The sequence below is a fragment of the Lepidothrix coronata genome, unplaced genomic scaffold (genome assembly GCF_001604755.1).
Source record: "Lepidothrix coronata isolate B3197 unplaced genomic scaffold, Lepidothrix_coronata-1.0 Scaffold129, whole genome shotgun sequence".
Taxonomy (NCBI): Eukaryota; Metazoa; Chordata; class Aves; order Passeriformes; family Pipridae; genus Lepidothrix; species Lepidothrix coronata.
Genome location: NW_016690309.1, coordinates 1679260 through 1698589, shown reverse-complemented (window position 1 = coordinate 1698589; position 19330 = coordinate 1679260). Strand labels below are relative to the sequence as shown.

Below are 19330 nucleotides of genomic sequence, written 5' to 3'. Positions count from 1 at the left end.
GGTTCCAGGAGCTGCACGTTTCCTGCATTTGTGTGTCTGTTTATTCTCTCCTGCAGCAGGGAGCAGGCACACAGACAAAGAGGTTCCGGCTGCGAGGCTGGTTCCGTTTCCAGGAGCAGTGAGCAACCACACCACTTCCCCCTCACACACCCTGGGCTGCCCTGCATGGCAGACGCTCCCAGCCTGGGGCCAGTCCCCCCTCCCCACAGATCCCATCGTGCCTGCTCGGAGAACATCTCGGAGGAGCTGCTGGAGAGCCACTGGAGGACAGGACAGTAAGTTTGGGAAAAGGGCTCCTTTTTTAACTGTGTGTCCACGTGGGTTGTTCTTGCTGAGGTAACGTCTGATGCTGATGGGCAAAAAATGGCTCTTGAAAGGTCTGGCACTAAACAGGGAAGTAGAAGTAAGTTTTAAGTAAAAGTAAGTTTTAAACTCGGTGCACAATGCACATTCTCTTTTTTCCTTATTTATTTTTTTATTGCGGTTTTCTGAAGACAGAAATGTTAACATTGACATTCCCGCTTGGTTTTTGTTCCCTTCTCTCTGTGATCTAGACAAGTGTGCCTAGGAAAGTGAGCTAGTGCAGAGTAGGGCTTTTGTCTTTTCAAGGAGGAAGTAAAGCAGTTGAAACAGTTTGGTACCACTGGTAAGTGCTTTGTGTGTATTCTACAGGTAGTTTGTAAGCCAGAGCCCACCACTCATTAGTGCTTTATCTCAGGGGTATCTGACAGCCACACTGTGAAGACTCACGGAGGAAAAGTGAACTGCTCTGACCCAACTAGAGAACTAGTAGTGGCATTGCAAGGTTGTGCAATAGCCTAGTTCCTGACCTGAGAAAATTTCACTTGCAGGTCACGTTCATAGTCAATAATTAGACCTCAGTTTTATTTAAAAATGTCGTCATGAAATGCCTTTACAATCAGTATTCAAGCAGTTGTCTCCTACAATGATCTAGGACCAAGGCTCATGCCACAGGAAGGGCTGCTTGTGAATGCTAATTGTTAGCAACAAACCAGTCTAAGTGGTAAATAGCTGCAGTGCTCAGGCTCTGCAATGCCTGTGGGGAATCAATATTGAGAGATGAGAGGTGAAACACAACACTGGCTCTGCAGACAAATGATGGGCTCTGAGGGGTGTTGCTGCTTAGCAATAAGATCTTGGAGATGTAATAAATAGCTCCATTAAAGTGTCAGCCTGATCAAAAATCAGACAGTGTCAGGAATTGGGAGGAGAGGAACATCAATGTATTGACAGCCCCTGATGACCAGGATGCCATTTTTTATTCAAGAAGGCTGAACTGCAGCCCTGTTGAAGTTTTTTTTAGGGAAGTTTCTGTATATCCTTGCTCTACTTGTGGTTTTTGGGGGTTCTTTTTTTCCCCCCCAAGGTTCTCCTTCTGGGGGAAGTGCTGTCAGGGACTGGGTAATGGACAAGTTAGTCTGGTTACCCAGAGCAGCAGTTTTAACACTGACTGAATAGGACACAGGACTGAGGCCTTAGAGGAGATGATATTACATTATTGCACATTATGAATTTCAGGCCTCTCCTTACAGGTTTCCAAATTTTAGGGTGGCTTCTGATGTTTGGGCCACGCAGAGCCCAAGGGTGTGGCAGGCACAACACATCCCTCTGAGGGGCAGATAGTCCAGGGAAATAAGAGAGACACAAGCTGAGTTTTGCAGCAAAGCTGAGTGAGGGTGAGCTGTGGTTTACACAGACAATTACCATTATGAGCAGGACTTCCCAAGGCATAACAGCTGTCAGAAACCTAATTTAAAAGTAAGTAGTCCTCAGGTTGCTCTGTATTAATTAACTTTTCTCTCTCAGGGCAGTCTTATCTCAGATAGTTCAGTTGTTCCTCAGGCACTACATGACTCAATTTCTCCTATTTTATTTTATCAAGGACGTTTTTAGAGATAGCACTCAGTTTTGCAGCCACCATAATGAAATTAAGTCCCTTGTAACCCTCTCTCCTAGTGCCTTGCTGGCAATTTTAAGCCAACTTGAATTACCAGATTGATGTGCAAAAGCATCCAGTGGCTATTTTGTACCAGTATTCTCGCCTTGGCAAAATCCCTGTTAAAAAAAATACATGTTCACAAAGCACTTTGGCTGGAGCCTGTAATAAATATGTGAGGGAGAGCCTTCAGAGCTGCAGATTCCAATAACTCTAACCTTTTGTTGAGTTTCAATCTTTGCCAAGCTAAAGCATCCTGGGTTTTTTAGTCTTGTGGACTTGAAGCAAGCACTTAAAACTGAACATTCCCTGCCATGTAAGCTACCTGTAGAGCCTGGCTCTGTCTTTGGTCTTATCTGTGTGGTTAGTGTGGTAATTAAACTACTGTGGTCTTGATTTAATAGTCTCTAAGTATTGGTAATTTTCAAATTTTCTAGCAGATACTCGTTAATACCTTGGGACTGAAAGCTTTTTTCGTTTCAGTTGAAATAGGATTTTACTCACCTATTAGAGGTAAAACAGAATTAGATGGAATTACAGCAAGTTTTAGTGCTTCAGGGCTTTTTCTCCTACATTTTGATGATTAACAGGAAAAATGAAAATTGTTTTTAGCTTCTTTTTCTTTACACACATTTAAATATATTTTCAGATTTTTTTTTAAAACAATCCACTGATCATGAAACAGTAACTGATAAAACCCCCTTCAGTTTGTTTTCTTCTTAGCACTAATTTTGATCTTTATATGCCTTTACTAATGATCCTTTTCTCCCCATATTTTTTATCAGTTTACCAGGAGTGAGAAAAGACAATGGATTCAGACTTTTTAAATGCGTTTACACAGCCTTCTACAGTTGATCAGTTCCTAAATGAGACCGTCATTGCTAAAGGTATGTCCTTTATGAACCTGGAGAGAAAAAGGTCCAAAGAACCACCTGAAGAACCAAACAGAAAATGTGCAGTGCAGATGAATTGTATATTTTTCAGCAGTGATCCCATGGTTTTATCTGTGTGTAATTTGGCTGCTGACTCTTTGGAGGCAGATCATGAAGAAGCAACACAAATTCCAGCTGGTTATTTAACTGAAATTTAAATAATATAAGGTTCTGACCGACTTTGTTTTCCTCTTTCCAGAATTGTCCATCCAGATCTTACTGGTTTGAATTACACTGAAGCATCATTTCCAACAGCAGTTTTAATAGTTTGATGCACCATTTTCTCACTGATAAGGAATCAGTTAAAACAAAAAATGGCAGTGTTTCTACATAGGGCAGTTAGTGATTATTAGGAATATCAAACTCGCAGCAGATTTTGCCACAAACTTGCAGTAGTCATATCTGACAATGGTAATGTTTGCTTCCTTCCACAGGTGAGAAGAGGAAACTCCTAAAACCCACCTCAAGCAACAATCCCAAGTTGGAACAATTAAAACTGGTACCACTTCTTTCACTATATTGTTTAACCCTCACCTCGGGTTGTTTTAACCTGTTGACTTAAAGGAACCAGAGAACCTGTTGTGTTCAGCCCAGTGCTTAGATCCCACTCTCTACAAGTGGGAATGAGCTCTGAACCAGAGCTTTTGCCTCAGAACAGTGTCAGGGTAGTTGGGGCCAAACAGGACCAAGCTTCAAGTGCAGTGACCAGTGCTGGGTGTGAAGCTGAGTGCAGTTCAAAAACCGAGTTGTTTCTTGTGTGACACCTCCTAGCCTGGGAGATGTGGGTGAGGCACACCAGAGACATCCAGTTGTTGCTTCATTGTGATGAGAATCCAACTGCACTGGTCCCATGATAACAAGTTTTAGGGTTGCTTCTTATCTGTCTTGTCTTCTGCCTCCACTCAATGGAGCCTGATGTGGATAGAGAGCAGAGGGAGAAGGGATGGAGAGCATGCATGCAACTCACCAGGAATCCAGGAGAAAAGCTTTCAGGTTGTTGTAGGGTACACTGCCTGCTTGAGGCAATGTGAGGGGCGAATCCTATTTCACGGGAAAGTGCTTTATTTCCCAGTAATTTTGACACCCCCCCCACCCCGTGTGCTCAGTCACTGCCTTTCTCTAATGGCACAGCCCAGGGGAAGGCTCACACACTGCAATTCCCTGGAAGAAAAGTGGCATGTCTCTCATGAGACCAGCACTTCTTGCATTATGGAGGTGCTGAAATTGTTATAAATATTATGAAAAGCAGCTCAAGCTGTGTGCTGATGTTTGTATTATCTGGCATTTATAAACCCGTGGATAGGTGCGTTCCTGTATTACGTTTTCGGGCACATTTGATCAAAAAGATTTGATTTTTGTGTCAGGCTTTCACAATGTTTCTATACAGAAGAGAAAATCTGAAAGGTGGTGCTGCAAAATGCAATTATGTTGTCTACAGACACACTGGATTTGTTCTTTCCAGATTGCCAAAAATGAAGAGTTTTGCTCAGTTTATTATCTCTGTGAGCTTCAGTGCTTAATCCATTTTCTGACAGAGATTCCTGAAAGAATGTTCTTCATTGTCTAATTTATTTTCTTTGCATGATGTGGAGGTGGAAATTGAGTCCTGAGGGAGGCACAGCCCTCTGGGTGCCCATCAGTGCCACTTGATTGTCTTCTTAATCTAAAGAATTGATGCTTCTCTAGAGAAGGGGTTGGGACGGAGACAGGGACAGGGAGGTGTCTTCAAGGGAAGAACAAGGGAAGCAAGGAAACTCTCTTGGGAGAAAGATTTTTCACTGCATTTTCATTTTGAGGTGTCTTTGGAGAACTAAGGAATGAGAAGTGGCTCACTGTGGTTACTATAAATATCGAGCTGCATGTAAAATAGAAGATGGTTACATTGGGCAGCCAGCAGCAAACTTCTCCAAGTATTCCTTTCCTCCTTTCTCCTTTTTAGACACAAGGCTCTGCCCTGCAGCTGAGTGGGTCAGAAAGCAGAGCTGTGTGAGCTGCAGGCCGTGGATGTGGCTGGTTGGAGCTGAGATAGCAAGTGAGGGATGTGACAGGTCTGTCCTCAGCACTATGTGCTGCTTTTCTGACTTCCCTCTATATTTGAGGTACTGCTCTACCCCTCACACATCTGAAGCAAGCATTAGCTGAGGAGCACAGCTTTCTGCTCTGGAACACTTAGCACAGAATTTGTGTTACACTTTGGCAGGTTCTCAGTTCAGGCATTTGTCGTTCCTTGTGCAGTTTCAAGCAAGATATTTATATTTTTTTCAAACCCTTTTTACATTTTTGTTAATGTTGGATAATTCACAGGGACCTGCTATGAATTTTCTCCTCTGTTTACAGCAGACAAACTCCAGACACTCACTCAAATAGTGATACAAGCAATACCCCTCCTTCTTTCAAGAGGGATGTCCATGTTAGCAGCCAGCTGGGGCTACTGCTTTTCTGTTCTGTTTCAGCCTTTCCAGCAAAATATGTGGATAAAACACATGCTTGGGGAAGTGCTGAGGAGCTTCTTCATGTAGGAGCACATGTGATTCCTTTCCCATTGTAGCCAGCTCTCCTTGGCTTCCTGAGCAGCTGCCCCTTGCAAAGGCAGGAGGGATATTGGAAAGGCTGGTGGGAGGATTGCCATGTAAGAAAACCCCAAAAGGGTATTTGGGGACTGTGCAGTTTAATAATGCAAAAAGAAAAAGGGAACAAAAGTAGGAGAGGAAAGGGAGGAGTGGGAGTAGCGTGGATGAGTACAAGGAATAACCCACAGAACAAGTGAAACCTCTTTTCTTACAAACTTCTGCCTGGCAGCTGAATTTGTGTGAATTCTGTGATATATGATAAAGGCAGGGGGTGGGAAGTGTACTGTGCAGCCTTTTCCTTGCTGCAAGTGGGAATGGGTCTCCCAACTCTATAACCATTCCACAGAATCCATAGGGATATAACTAGTGAGGTGTCTACCTCACTTGAAAAGCAGGAAGAACTAACTGATACTTCCCTTTAAAAACCAACCAAAAAGCACAAAGGAAGTGGAGGTTGAAAGCAAACCAATATGTGATAAGGGACTACAGAGAAAGGTGAAGCACAGCCTAGTGCTATTCTGTCTAAACAACAGGAATATAACTGCAGCTGCTTTGTTTTCCTCTGCAGTTTTTGATTGACTGGATTAACAGAACTCTGCAAGAGGAACACATAGTAGTTAAAAGTCTGGAAGAAGACCTGTTTGATGGGCTGGTACTTCATCACCTCTTGGGTAAGCTGTTCCTTTGAGTTTAGTTCCCAGACACGTCACGGGGGAACTTCCAGATCAGAGAATAAACCTCACAACTCACACTGGCACTGACCTGCCAGGGTCACTGACCTGCCTTCCCCGACAGAGGAAGCACTGCACTGAACCAGCTGTGATAATTGCAATTCTGAGCAAAAGCCCCAATGATCCACTGTTGTTTTATGTAATTATTTTACTTCTAGGAAAGTCTTTTGACCTGCTAGTTGACACAATAAAAAGGTTTTGCATTTTGAAGTGCGAAATTCGGCGTGTCTGAGAGAAAGGAGGATTTCATAAGTGAGGAGCACAAAGGTGACTTGTGGTGCTCTGAGAAACATTGGATGGAATCAGCACCGTAATATACATGTTTTCCTACTTTAAAAAAAAATAAAAATTAAACAGTTCTAGGTCTAAAGAACTGGGCTGGAACTGGAACCGATAAAAGTCTAAAAGAGGCTTTTGGTGCTGTGTGGTGCTTGTATAAAGGTGTGACCTCCTGGAGCAGCCTGTTGTTTGTTTCGATTTCTCCATCTCTCCTCTCCCTACTGTATTTTTCTTTCCCTTTTCACTCTCTTTGGGGATGTCTTTCAAATCATGCCTCCTTTCCACCAAGGCTGAGAGCAGCAGCATGAACAGGATTGGCAGCATGAACATGGTTGCCTGAGCAATGAGCTGGGATTTCTTTGTACACCATCTACAGGAAAGATTCACTCGTTGGGTTTCTGTAGCATCCATTAAGAAAAGAAGGAATGGAGAGTGTTGGGGGATGATCCTGCAAGGAATTACTTGAGTCCTCTCCCTTTTGCAGAGCTTCACTGATTTTACTGAGGCTTTGAGAGAGCACAGGAGTTTAACAAGGCATGAGGCCGTGGGGCTGGGGAAGCAATCAAACATCTAAAACAAGGCTTCGTGTGCTTTGCTGTCATTTCATGGTTCTGATTTATTTTTTTAATTTTTTTTTTTTTGCCTTACACTTCCCGTGGACTGTCTAAAAGAAAAGCTGGGGTCCCTCAAGCTGGATGTCGACAAGATCGCGTTGACGGAGAAGAAACAGCGCCAGAAACTCTCTGTGATCATGGAAGCTGTGGCCAAGTGTCTGCAACTGGAGGAGAGTCAGCTGAAGTGGAGCGTGGAATGTAGGTGCAGAAGTGAAACAGGAGGAAACTATCCATCACAGGGCTTCTGCTGTGAGGCAAAGGGCTGCCAGAACAGCAATTAAACAGCCTGTTTTCAACGACTGGTTGAATCAAAAGTGAGACAGGAATCCCTGACCCTGACTGGCTCTGCCTCCCCTGAGCGTGTGGCTTGTGGGTCCCTTACCAGCCCTCAGTGTCCACACACGTGTCTCACAAAGAGAACTTTGAAGCTGTGCTATTGCTAAATCGTGATGTTGTACAAACCCCAGTCTGGTGTCCCACCTCTGTTATGGTCCCCCACGACTTTGGGAGCCTCTGCACAGGGAGAATTCCCGATGCTGGGGTGAAGTTTACTCGTTTTGCACACTAAACAGTGTTTTCTTTCTTGCCATGGAACAGCTATCTTGACAAAGGACTTGCTGAGCACACTGCACCTGCTGGTTGCAATAGCAAAGCACTTCAATCCCAGCCTGGCCCTGCCTCCAAATGTTCAAGTGGAAACAATCACCATTGAGGTATTTCTAGTTCCAGTGTTTGTTACAGTAGGTCCCAGAGTCCTTTCACAAGGCTAACTTGCTTGGAATTGTATCAATATTTTCTGTGAGCCTTTTAATTTCTCAGCCTGTTGGATTAGATTTAGTTTTCAATTCAGCTCTACTTTTTAAAGGGGAAAAACACTATGCTGTTTTTCTTCCTTGATAAAAAAAAAAGGAATTATCCAAACTGAAAACAGCTGTTGGTGCCTGTAAAGAGGAAAAAGAAGATATTCTGCTCTAACTATCTCTAAATGTTTTAAAGTAGAAGCCTATACTCATAAATTATGACACTGATTTTTTGCTGAGGGTTTCTTTCTTTAGGGGAAGGGAGTTTTTACTGGCCTGTCTCTTCAGGCTGTCAGCTGGGGGAAGCACTGTTTTTTTGATGCTATGTGGAGTACTGAGAACTATATAGAGGGGAAAAAAGGAACAAGGATGTAAGAAAAGCTCCCAAGGGGCTTTAGAAATAGTCCAGAATTGCCATCCTAAATTTAAGCAGCCCAGAAAACTGAAGTCCTCTGCAGGGGGGATTTATCTGTGGGTGGCAGGCCATGGCACAAGGTTATTATAAGGCAGAGATGACCACCTCCAGTGCTGCAAACATGTCATGAAAGCCTCGTTACTGCTTTTGATTTCTGTGTGTGTGTGTGTGCCAAACTCCAGTTTTTTTATTGTCCTTTCAACAGAACACCTCCAGAGGATTAAAGGCATCAAATGCGGTGGAAAATATCACAGACAACAAGTAAGAGGGGATATATCTGGGGTTTTTTACACTGTCAACCAGAAAAGAACCACTGTGGGTGTGTTCCCCCTTGGAAAAAATAGCTGGGATCATGATGATGACAAAGGGTGCAAACCCAGGCTTGCATATGCATTTGAGCTGTTTCTCTGATTTCTTTCCTTTTTTTATCCCCCCCTTCAGATTTGGTATGACAGAAGACCTTTCTTTATTCCTTACCTGAACTTCTCTAAAATAATATGCATGATTATTTCTGAGGCTTAGTGTGGAATTTCATAGCAAATAGAGTAATAAAATCCCAGGACTGTAAATCTACCTGTGCTAGACTAAACTAGAAATTTTCTAAAGCCACAAAGGTTTAAGTGTATTTTTAATTCGCTGCTGTTATATCATTAAATAAAGAGAAAGGAGGCGATTCCTTCCTTATTTTGCTGAGAAAGAAAGGTTTGCTGAGTTTATGAGGAACTGCCATTATCAAAGGAGTTAAGTAGTAAGATACCATTTATATACTGAGAAAATATGGATATCATTCCAAGAACTAGAAACAGATTTTCCTACTATCATTTTTATATACCAGAACATCTTCAAACTCTAATATCATGAGCAGCTTATTGGAAGAGGATATTAAGGATTGTGCTTATAAAATTCATTGGTCTGTGGGCCAGTTAAAATCTCACAGGCTTCCAGGAGCTTATGCAGATATAAAGTGTACTTAAAAATGTCTCTTGGAAAGTCACTCTGACGTGAAGTTAATGGCACTTGGAGCTCTATCTCCTCCTTTACAAGATAGCAGATAAGCTTTGCTTATGAATAAGATTGGCTCTGCTGAATGATTTTTCTAATTCCTGCTTTTTATTGCACTTCCAGAGAGAGCACAGAAGCGCAGTCAAGTAAGTGCTGGCACTGCCAAGTGCAGTGTTCCATTATTGTGTGCTGTTATACACCCTGTCCTGAGCCATTTTTACCTCACCATAAAATCAGTGTGCTCCCACTAAAGTCAATGGAGATTCAGGGATTTTTTTTTTCCTGGTGTTTTTCTCCAAATGTTAATGTCTGTTCATATCATCACAATGCAGTTTGGGAATTGGGTGGCCACTTTGCCCTTGGATTACAGGCAAGAGATGGGAGGTGAGACAGGAAATGATGACCCAACAAAGCCTTGTCTGGGGGCAAAATATGTCGTGGATTTATGGAACTGTTTATGACCATAAAGCCTTCAGAACTGTGCTTGTTGCTCCCAAAGTTCCAATGCACTTTCCTTTCCACAGTTTGCAAATGAGTTTTGAAGTCTACTGGTGGCAGCTCAGTAAAAGCAACATCCCCAGAGGTTTTACCCTTTAGTGCTTTTCAGGGCTGTGAAACACTTCAGGGGAAAAATATCTACGTGCACAGAGCCTGCAGAAGGTCTGGGCACTGCTCAGGATTCAGTGGGAACTGCGCTACCTTGTAAAGAAGGAGCATGTTGCATCCCCAGAGAACCAAGGCAACTGTTTCAACTCCCTGCTCTGCCCTTTATTTTAGTGTTTTCATGCTTTGCAGAGGTCCAAACTATGTCATCTAATACGTATTTATTGCTTATTCCACTGGGTGTTCTCTAGCGTGGGCTGAAATTGTGAAAATAAAAACAGGAAGAAAAAAAACCCAACCCGTAATTAGGTGTTTCTTTCAGTGGGTTGGTCCTGCTGTGAAGAGAAATCTGCAGTTCACTCTTCCAAATGCTCACTCTCTCTGTTTTTGACGCGGAGAGAAATCCCAACGCGTGGCTCCAGGAGAGGGCTCTCCAGTTTGCACGGTGCCTGCAGGTTTCAGGCTGTTGCTCAGGGATTTGTTTGATGGATTCACCTTTTCCCTGGCACTGCTCCTGCAGCAGCCCCCCAACAGGGAGCACAGGGAAACCTGAGGAAACCCCTTCCTTCACAAAGGAGGCTTCCCTGTCGCTGTCTTTTGGGAGGAATCTTCCTTAAGCAGAGCTCCCTTTGCTTTCCTGCAAAAGGTGCTTCTCCATTTAAAAAAAAAAAAACAACACTGGTTTTCCTGTAGAAACTGGCTCTCCATTTAATTCTGCTGCCAGAGTGCTCTTCATTTTTAGGAGTGTTTCAGAGGCTTTGTTCATGCCTGAATCAGTGTCATGGCTGAGTGAGGAGCTGGATCCTGCTCTCACGAAACCTGGGCTGAAAAGGGAGGTGAGGGTGGGCACTCCATGAATCTCCTTTCCTTAGAAATGAGCTGTGTGCCAGCTCAGTGCCAGCTTTAAACTGGTCATTTTTGAGGTCCCAGAGTTTCCAGAGGAAGGGCAATGTCTCCAAACTTGTGGTTTTTTGAAGGAAGGAGGCTGGTTTTTCTGCAGATTTGATGTACCTGGTGTTTCTGTTGGGGCAGAGCAGTAAAATGGACAACTCCTCTTCTCCCAGTATTTCATCCCAGAGGTTCAGGGTTAAAAGAACCATAAGTGAAAAGAGATAAACTTGGCCATTGCTCAGACTGGTGGCAGCACAAATCTTGAGAACCTCTGCAGGGAATTACCTTCAATAATTTCTTTATTGAATGATTCAGTTCAATTCAATAATTTCATTATTGAATGAAATAAATTGTCTTCTCTGATGTAGTCAGGCCGAAGGGAAGCCTGCCACCCCGTCCTCTGATAAATACAAATAAAATAAAATAAATAAATACATAAATACAAAAGCAGGATCTCTCCCCACCCCCCTACAACTCTGTTCCTCCCTGGTTTTTAAGTTGCAAATACCTTTCTCCTTCTGGAACCACATTAAACCTCTGAGCTGACAGTTATTTAAAATAAAACCAATTAATGTTGTTTTGATACAGATGATGCCTTTGATGAATTATTTAGCCGTGCTCCAGATAAACTGGAGGCTGTCAAAAAGGTAATTTACTTTTTTTTAGTAGACGTCAAAATCTGTTAGGCAAAACATAAAATTTAAATCTCCACTGAAAAAGTTATTTTTTTCTTTCCCCCTCCCTCTCTTCCCCTTCTGTTTTCTTTAGGTGTTTTTGCAATTTGTCAACCAGCACGTTGGAAAATTAGGATTAAGTGTGAAAGACATTGAATCTCAGGTAAACCAGGTTTTGTCAGTGTTTCCTCTCACCACCAGGAATCCTCCTTTTTGTTGTAGCAATTTAAAATCTGGCAACATAACAATTATTTCCAGGTTCAGGCTCAGATATCAAGCTTCAGCCTCTGAAGTTATTGAAAAAGTATTGAAAAAATACAGTCATTTATAGTTACCCATTTGTCACTTGTGTCTCTCTGCACACCTGGAATAGTTTGCTCTAACAGCTGTCCTTTTACAAGGTCATATCTTCACTAATATGAATTTGGGAGCCTTATCTATCTAAATATGAAGTTCACTGTGGAAAAGAGGTTGAGGGAGCTGAGTCATAAGACTGTGATTGCCAGAGTAACTAACATTTAAATTCCTTTACTGCTGGAATGGCATTTATTGGAATAATTTACTAAAGCCAAATAATTTTCAGATCGTTCTTCCTCTAGTTTTCAGATGGAGTTATCTTACTTATCTTAATTGGACAACTGGAGGGTTACTTTCTGAACTTGAGGAACTTCTTCCTGACTCCAGCCAGCACCACGGAGATGGTGGGTTGTTCTGTAACCACTTAGAGCTTGAGACAGCAAACATCTCGTGTGTTCAGTGCCTTTGATGTCAGTGGAGAGCTCTGCTGCTGCTGTGTGGGAAGTCAGACCCCCGCAGGCTTTGCAGGGTGGGCGTTTGGGACTGCACAAACACACCTTTGGTGCTGTTACAAGACCTCAGTGTCTTCAAAATCAGTGTCTCGTGGGAGGCAAACAACTGTTCCTGGTGTTTGTTTGGCACCTCTGAGCTCCTGGAGCCTCCTGGTGAAATGCAGAGGGTCTGTGTGCTGGGGAATCAGGGGGCTACCCCCTACAAGCCTGTCCTGCAGACGTTTTTAAGTGGATGACACCTCTTGCATGGCAGAACTGCATCCCTCTGGGTTTTTCTACGCTGTCCTAAAAATATACCTGAATCAAGACATGGCCAGAACATCTTGAAGGCCCCCTCTGCTTGGAAAGCTCTGGAGAGTTGACATCCTTTCCTCCCTGGAGGCTGGGAGCTGTAACCTCCCCAGCCAGACCTGCTTGGCAGCTTTTGCAACCTGTAGCAGGCAGATTTCATCTGTGCTTTAGAAGTAAAAGCTGTCATCAGCCAGAAGGTACCGTGTGCTGGGCTGCCTCCTCCACAGGTCTGGAATGTCGATATGTTTTGAGATATTTGAGATATTTTCAGCTTGTCTCTGCTGTGGGCAGGGGTTTTTCATTTGGGTCACGGAATAGCTCTGAAAATCTTGACACTGGAGCTATTTTGGCTGGGTTATACTCAGATTTCTCAAGGTGAAATGTGTCAGATCCTTTTCGGTTGAGAAGGAAATGTCTCCTCTGGTGTGGTTTGCATTACAGCTTCCCCACACAGATGAAGCTTTTGTCTGATTTCCAGCCTTAGCACAGTCAATGTCTTATTTGTAATGGAAATTCTCAGAGGTCCCATAATAATGAATAAATATTCCCATGGAGCTTTTCATCAAAACATTTAAAAGCACAGTTGTTTGAGACCTGTGTTCAAACACCAACATTTCACTGCTGTCAGCTGGGTAACTGTTTAAGATATTAGGAAAAATAGATTTTTTTATTTTTTTTAAAATCTAAGAACAGGGAAAATATATTTTGAAGGGCATTTCCTTGGAGCAGTTTTTCTTCCTTTTCTCCTTCACCCAGTTTTCAGAATTGTTAGGCCTAGTCCATTGACTTGGAAAGAAATTTTTAACTTTTTCATTAACTTTATCCGGAGGAAGTCAATGAATATTTTCTTATTTAAAATTTCATAGATAACCATTTTGGTTTTGGTTCAGCCCTATTCAAGCCTCACAGATTTCTCTCTAGAAATGAGATATTCCTACAATTCAGGTACAAATTAGAGCTCTGACTTCCCAGTTCTTACCTTGCACATCACTGGCATCAGAGAAGAATATAATGGGGTCGGGCACTGCTTCAGAACAGTTCTTTCCACTGGAGTAATTTCGTTTTAGCAAAGCTCCTTCTGAGTACTGGGCTTGCTGTTGAACAGTTTGCCAAAGTGGTATTTAGCATTTGTTTCTCCTCTGATGTTCATTACAAGATGCACAGTGGGATGACACCATAACTAAAAATATTGATCGACCGTAGTTCAGCTGTCATTTGGACATAAAATATGTCTTTCAATTCCCCCGTGCCTTCTGACTCCCTGTCATTTTAGACATTAATTGGTGCAGCAAAGTGGGAAGATGTGACCTTTGCTGAGACTGAAAAGATCTCATTTGTGTTGTTCAAGTGATGACAACCCCAGGCACTGTTCTGAGGGACTTCCACTCCAGCTGAAGGGACAGCTGGACGTTCAGAGCTTCACTTCATGAACTGCAGGGAGGGGAAATGAGGCTGGAAGGAGTGAGAATGAGGAGGAAATGGATACCAGAAATAGGGAGGGCCGGGGGGGGTGAGGAAACCAGGAGCAGATGAGCCTTAAGGTCCCTTCTAACCCAAACCATCCCATGATAGAAATCGGGATGCGATCAACCTGCAGGTGCAAGAAGACAACTTTGTGTGTGTGGGGGGGTTTGTTGCAGGGTTTTTGGGGTGTTTATTGCCCAAAAAAATGAGGTTTGCAGGTAACTGTAAAGAAGTCCACCTCTGGCTGCTCATGTGCAGGGAAAGGTGTGCATTCTGTGACAAAGAATATGATCACAAAAGCATTCAGGTTGAAATTAGGGGTGAGCTTTGTAAAGTCAGGAGGTGAAGATGATGATGAAGGAGGGCCCCTGGGCCTCTCAAAACTGTGTGAACTCGATACTTTTGCCAAAACATGCCCAGAGCTGAAACACTCCAAATGTCCTGACTCCTGTCCAGTTGTAAATCCTGGAGAATTGTCCAGCTGGAAGTGCAGCTGGATAAAACAACTTCCTTTTCAAGCTTTCTTTTCTTTGGTAATTATCAGTTTTTCTGGCTGAAGATTCATTTTGAAATCTGCATGTTGTCATTCCTTGAAAATCTCACATGCATTCCAGAGAGGGAAATGTGGCCCTTTTACCTGTGCTGGTTCATTAAGGGAACAATTAAAAAAACCATTCACAACTGCTGCTTATGTGTGTGATGCTGTTTTGATGTGGGAAGGGAGAGAAAAAACAGAGGAAAACTTTGAGAAAAAACTCCAGCCTTCATTCACAGATGTGTTTAGTTCCTCATGAGTATTATTAAGGATATCATTTATGCTCTTATTGTGTGTGGACACCTTTATGTGGTCCAGCAGAAACTTTTAGCTCACAGATACAGCTGATCCAGAGATTTCCCATCTGGAAATTCTGAATAAGACATGCAGAACGTTTTCCTTTTGTATTTTTTGTTTGTTCCAAATGTGGTAGGCATTTGGGCATTGTTAAAAAACCCAGAAATAAACTCCATGCATCTATTAGATCCAGTTAAGAATCTGGCCTGTTTTCCCCATGGGAACATCCATTAACACAAGTCTTTCACTTGTGAAGGTCTGTTTTTGACTAGATGGATTCCTCTGCCCACCTCATGGGATACATTTTGCTGGAGATGGATTTTACATCTAATTTTATATTATAATTGGTAGAAATTCTGAAGAGCACTCCATGAAAACTAAGGAGATGAGTATGAGTGCATATTTATGAATCAGTATCTTTAGCTTCTAGAGAAATATTTTCTAAAGCCTTCTGGCCGCTGCACTGTCGGGGAGAAAATATTATAATATTTTCTATTATATTAATCTCTCTCAAACAGCTCCACAACGTTAACCTTGCCTTGGACTTGCTGGCAGATGGAGGTCTTCTGAATTTTTCTGTGAACTCTGAAGGTGAGTCATGGCGTGCAAACTTGTCTGGAATAGAATTGCTAATATCCTGGCTTAGCAAAAATTAGATTAATTGCAGAGAGCAGGTTCTGCAGTGTGACACATTTCATTATATGGCTGCCCCACAGCTCCTCGTTCAGAAATGAATAGTAGTGGTAAAATAAGACTTGTTTTGAACAATTGTTATTTCTCTACTAAAAAAAGTTGGATTGTTATAAGTTTAGTAAATTTACACTAAAACTGGCTGATAATTCAGTATTTGTTAAAGATTTAAACCAGTGACAGCTCCCAGGGAAATTACAGCAGCTGAGCTGGAGGGAAAATTATTTTCCCATCTCATAAAAAAGTTTCAGTGCGTTAAAAGCAAGTTTGTTTCATGTGGGAAAAAACCTTGCAGAATATGTCTTGAAAATCAGAAACACTGATCACTCTATTCAAACCCAGCAGAGCTGGTGGGTCAGTCTACTGAACATTAAAATCATAGGTTTTAAGCTTTTTTTATGCTTGGTTCAGACCTGGGAGATGAGTATTGATCCAAGTGAGTGCTTTCATCACTGGATCAATATACAGGCATGTTCCACCACCAAAAAAAAATCCACAACCAAAAAAAAGCTTCATCTGGATGAGTTCCAATTAACAAAAATGTGGTTCAGAAATTCCACAAAGAATGTTTTACCAGCTCCTGGTGGGACGAGGGATGTGGGTGCATCAATGGGTGGTGCTGGGACTGCACAGCCTGACCCCTTGCAGGGCACAACCCCCATCCTTCCTCCACCAAACCCAAAAGCCTGGAGTTGAATAAGAAAGTCAAATCTTTATTAAAAATGGAAAGGATTATCTCTACCCCTGGTAATTACTTCTGAGATGGATGTGTGTGTTTGGTATGGGACGCTTGGAATCATGGAGAGGGAAAGATGGAATTTAGGACTTTTGGTTTTTTCTTCTGTTCTCTTTTTTCCATGAATGATTTGGTGATGTCAGCAGTTTGCCTGTGGGCTTTTTGCTGTGTCACATAGAGCTGGGAGTCTGAAAAGCTAAATAGCCTTTATTTATGTTAATGTTAAAAGAGTGAGCTCAGGTCTCCATGCTGAGATCCACCTTCTGTGTGAAGGGAGATAAATCCATGCTTTCCTCCCTTCCCTCCGGCTGTTCTGCACTGCCTCAAACACAGAGTTGATCAGGATAAGAAATACTGGTGCCAACATCTCCAAGTCCTTTTTAGCTTCCCTGGGAAAACCTTCAGCTAGTGAGTAAATTTAATATGATTTAAGGGTACTTATTACAGCTACACTACTTAGGCTGCTCGAGGATCTCTTTTACCAGTGTTTCATTGTTAATCTTGCTCCCAGTGATTTACAACGTTGTAAGAAGAACAGTAAACCCTCTAAATCAGTTGCCCTCTTCCACTGCAGTTATTAAATACAAGAGCAGTTTGTTTAGCCAAGAACACAGAAGCTGGAAAACTAAATGAAAACAAACAAACCAAAAAAAGAAAGCCGCCAATGGCAACGAAAGATGATGGAAATATTACAACAAAAAAAATAAAGTGTCAGGTAATTCCCAACGTGGTTCCTGACACAGAAGAATCATAAACAACTAAGGCTAGAAAACCCTATTAAATAGATTATCTACTGAGTTCTCTGCTAGTGAAGCATTATTTCTTACTATGCATTATTTACCCTGTCTTACAGCAAGATAGGGCAGTGAAGGTCCCTTTTCCTCAAGTTCCTTTAATAAATAATTAGTTTTCTAGCTCTGTAGTTCCTATTTTGCTTCTTGTTGCAATTAGATTGTCTCAGTTCCCGTTCTAATTGGGGAAAGGTGGAAGATCCTTTGGCAGTTGCAGTCTTTTTCTGTTCCAGGCATTGCTAACACTTCCCATCTGCTTTTGTTGTCCCTGGTTTTTGTATCCACAGATATTGTGAAGGGAGATATGAAGAGTACAATGAGGATTCTCTATTGCTTGTATTCCAAGTACAAGACCAAAGAAGCATGAAGGACAAGGCCAAAAGCTTGAGCTTTTATTTTTTTTTCTCCCCCAGCATGTCATGGTGTGATTTTTGGATTCCCAGCTCTGTTTGCCACTGCTTCTGTGCCTGAACTCGTGTTTGACACTTGCTGTGTTAACATTGTGTGTGCAGGTCTGTTATTCATGCAACCTTTCACATATACAGCCTGAGCGACTTTAAATATTGTGTGTCCATGGCCAGTGTAATTCTGTGGCTGTAGCTCTTGTTCCAGACCCTGCCTTTTGTTTTCTCCAGTGTTGCAAAGAGGTGCAATGTGTGTTTTTTCTGGACTCTGAGTTCTTTGCTCCTTAAGGTGAATTTGGAAGTTGTTGTTGCAGCCTCCCCACTTTTCCTGCTTCTGAGTCGCTCTGGAAAGCGGAGAGGTGAAGACTGAGACCCACTTGAAGCTCAAGTTCAAAACCTGCTTTGGAGAGGTGGCCAGAGCTTGTCAGACAAGAGGATATGGATTGGACACCAAGTGAATAGGCAGCAGAAAGGAAATCTGAACTTACCGAGTGTTTGATGAATGTTCCACTGCTCAGATACGGAGAAGGAACTCAGATCAATGTGAGACTGTGCAGTGACACAGGGCTCTCCTGCACAGCTGGGGGAAGATGGAGGAAGATGCCCTTCTTTCCTTGCCAAGCCAGTGCCAAGCTGTGGCTGGCTCCAGCCTGCTGCAACTCCACTGTAATCTTTGACTGGCAGGAATCCCAATTCCTGTGTCAAGCAAGAAAGACTCACATGTCCACACTTTCTCTCCAGTAAGAGGTGGATAGTTGCTGGCTTCCTCTGCAGCTGGGAGAGACCATCATGGGTGGGATTAGTGAAACTCAGCTTCCACCACTTCTGGCAGCTCAGTTGTGCTGCAGGGGCTCTCAAACTCCTCTGAGACTCTCCCAGCTGAACTTATCTAGCCACCATCCCCAAGCATCCCAGCATCTCCCTCTGGATGTGTCAAGGCTTGCCACAATTTATGTCAGCTGTCACCCTCGGTCCTCCTTGGGGGTTTTAAATCACAGCTCCTGCAAAACCTCCATCTACTCCCTTGACCTTAAAATTATGTCATGTTGCAGAAAACTAGAGATCTAATAATAAAGTTTTGGTATTATTTTGGCTTCCATCTAAACTGATTTAATTTCCTGCTGTCAGTGCCTCTGACATTTGATCTCTGGTCTGATCCTCCACCTGTGTGTTAACGGGAAAGCAGAGCTCGAGTGCTGACATTTACAGAGGAGAATTTGTTGTGTCTACCCCTGGACACAGAGCCCAAGGAAGATCCTTAGATAGCAACGCTGATAAGTCTTCCCTGCCTTTGACAATGATTCACCATTTGACAATGGTAATGCTGCCCAGCTGCTGGGGGACAGAGCTCTGCAAACTGCCCTGAGCCCAATCCTTTCTGCACCAAGAATGAGCCTGTTACAGAGAAAAATACAATATGTGGTGCCAGTGACCAGCACGTGCTAGTTGTGTGTGCTGTTCTGAATTATTTGAGTAAAGAATACTTGGGGTTTTTTTCATTTGCAAGTCTCCATCAGTACCTTGCTTTATTCCTTGATGGGCTTCTAACAGTCAGCTGAGGGACCTGAGAAGTTTGTTCTCTGGCATAAATAATATTTCTTGCAGGGGAAGTGTAGATCTTGATATTTAGTAAATTAAAGGGTCATATTCCCTTCCCAACACCAGCTTCCCAAAACCTGTTATAAACAAATCATTCTTTTGGAAACACACAGTGGAAAACAAACAGTTAATGTACTTGAATCAAAACCACAGAGAGACTAAAAATTAATGTTTTAATCTGCTTTTTATGCTGAGAGCCAATTTATAACCCACTTGATGTGTCTGAGCATTTTGATAAAGAGGCTG

General features: G+C 42.6%; 1 protein-coding gene across 5 annotated transcripts; it reads left to right on the top strand.

Annotated features, from left to right (window-relative positions):
• The first annotated feature begins 139 nt into the window (after positions 1-139).
• On the top strand, positions 140-18691 carry PARVG (parvin gamma). 5 transcript variants are annotated; one of them, XM_017826699.1, is made up of 14 exons: positions 140-275; positions 555-646; positions 2751-2844; positions 3324-3388; positions 6028-6130; positions 7141-7281; positions 7681-7796; positions 8504-8559; positions 9424-9446; positions 11383-11441; positions 11563-11631; positions 12068-12169; positions 15383-15455; positions 17495-18691. In XM_017826699.1, exons 3-14 carry the CDS (start codon positions 2766-2768, stop codon positions 17629-17631), a joined length of 1023 nt encoding a protein of 340 aa, XP_017682188.1. In that variant the 5' UTR covers positions 140-275; positions 555-646; positions 2751-2765; the 3' UTR covers positions 17632-18691. The 5 variants fall into 5 exon arrangements, with proteins under 5 accessions (XP_017682188.1, XP_017682186.1, XP_017682189.1 ...); XM_017826697.1 differs by having other exon boundaries at positions 2743-2844; XM_017826700.1 differs by having other exon boundaries at positions 2743-2844; positions 17369-18691.
• Positions 18692-19330: the final 639 nt, after the last annotated feature.

Excerpts from the sequence above, each read along its gene's own strand:
- PARVG (XM_017826698.1), top strand. The coding sequence starts at position 2,766 with ATGGATTCAGACTTTTTAAATGCGTTTACACAGCCTTCTACAGTTGAT. Across the intron at positions 7,282-7,680 it reads GCTGAAGTGGAGCGTGGAAT|CTATCTTGACAAAGGACTTG; the intron begins GTAGGTGCAGAA and ends GCCATGGAACAG. Across the intron at positions 15,456-17,494 it reads TTTTTCTGTGAACTCTGAAG|CATGTCATGGTGTGATTTTT; the intron begins GTGAGTCATGGC and ends TTTCTCCCCCAG.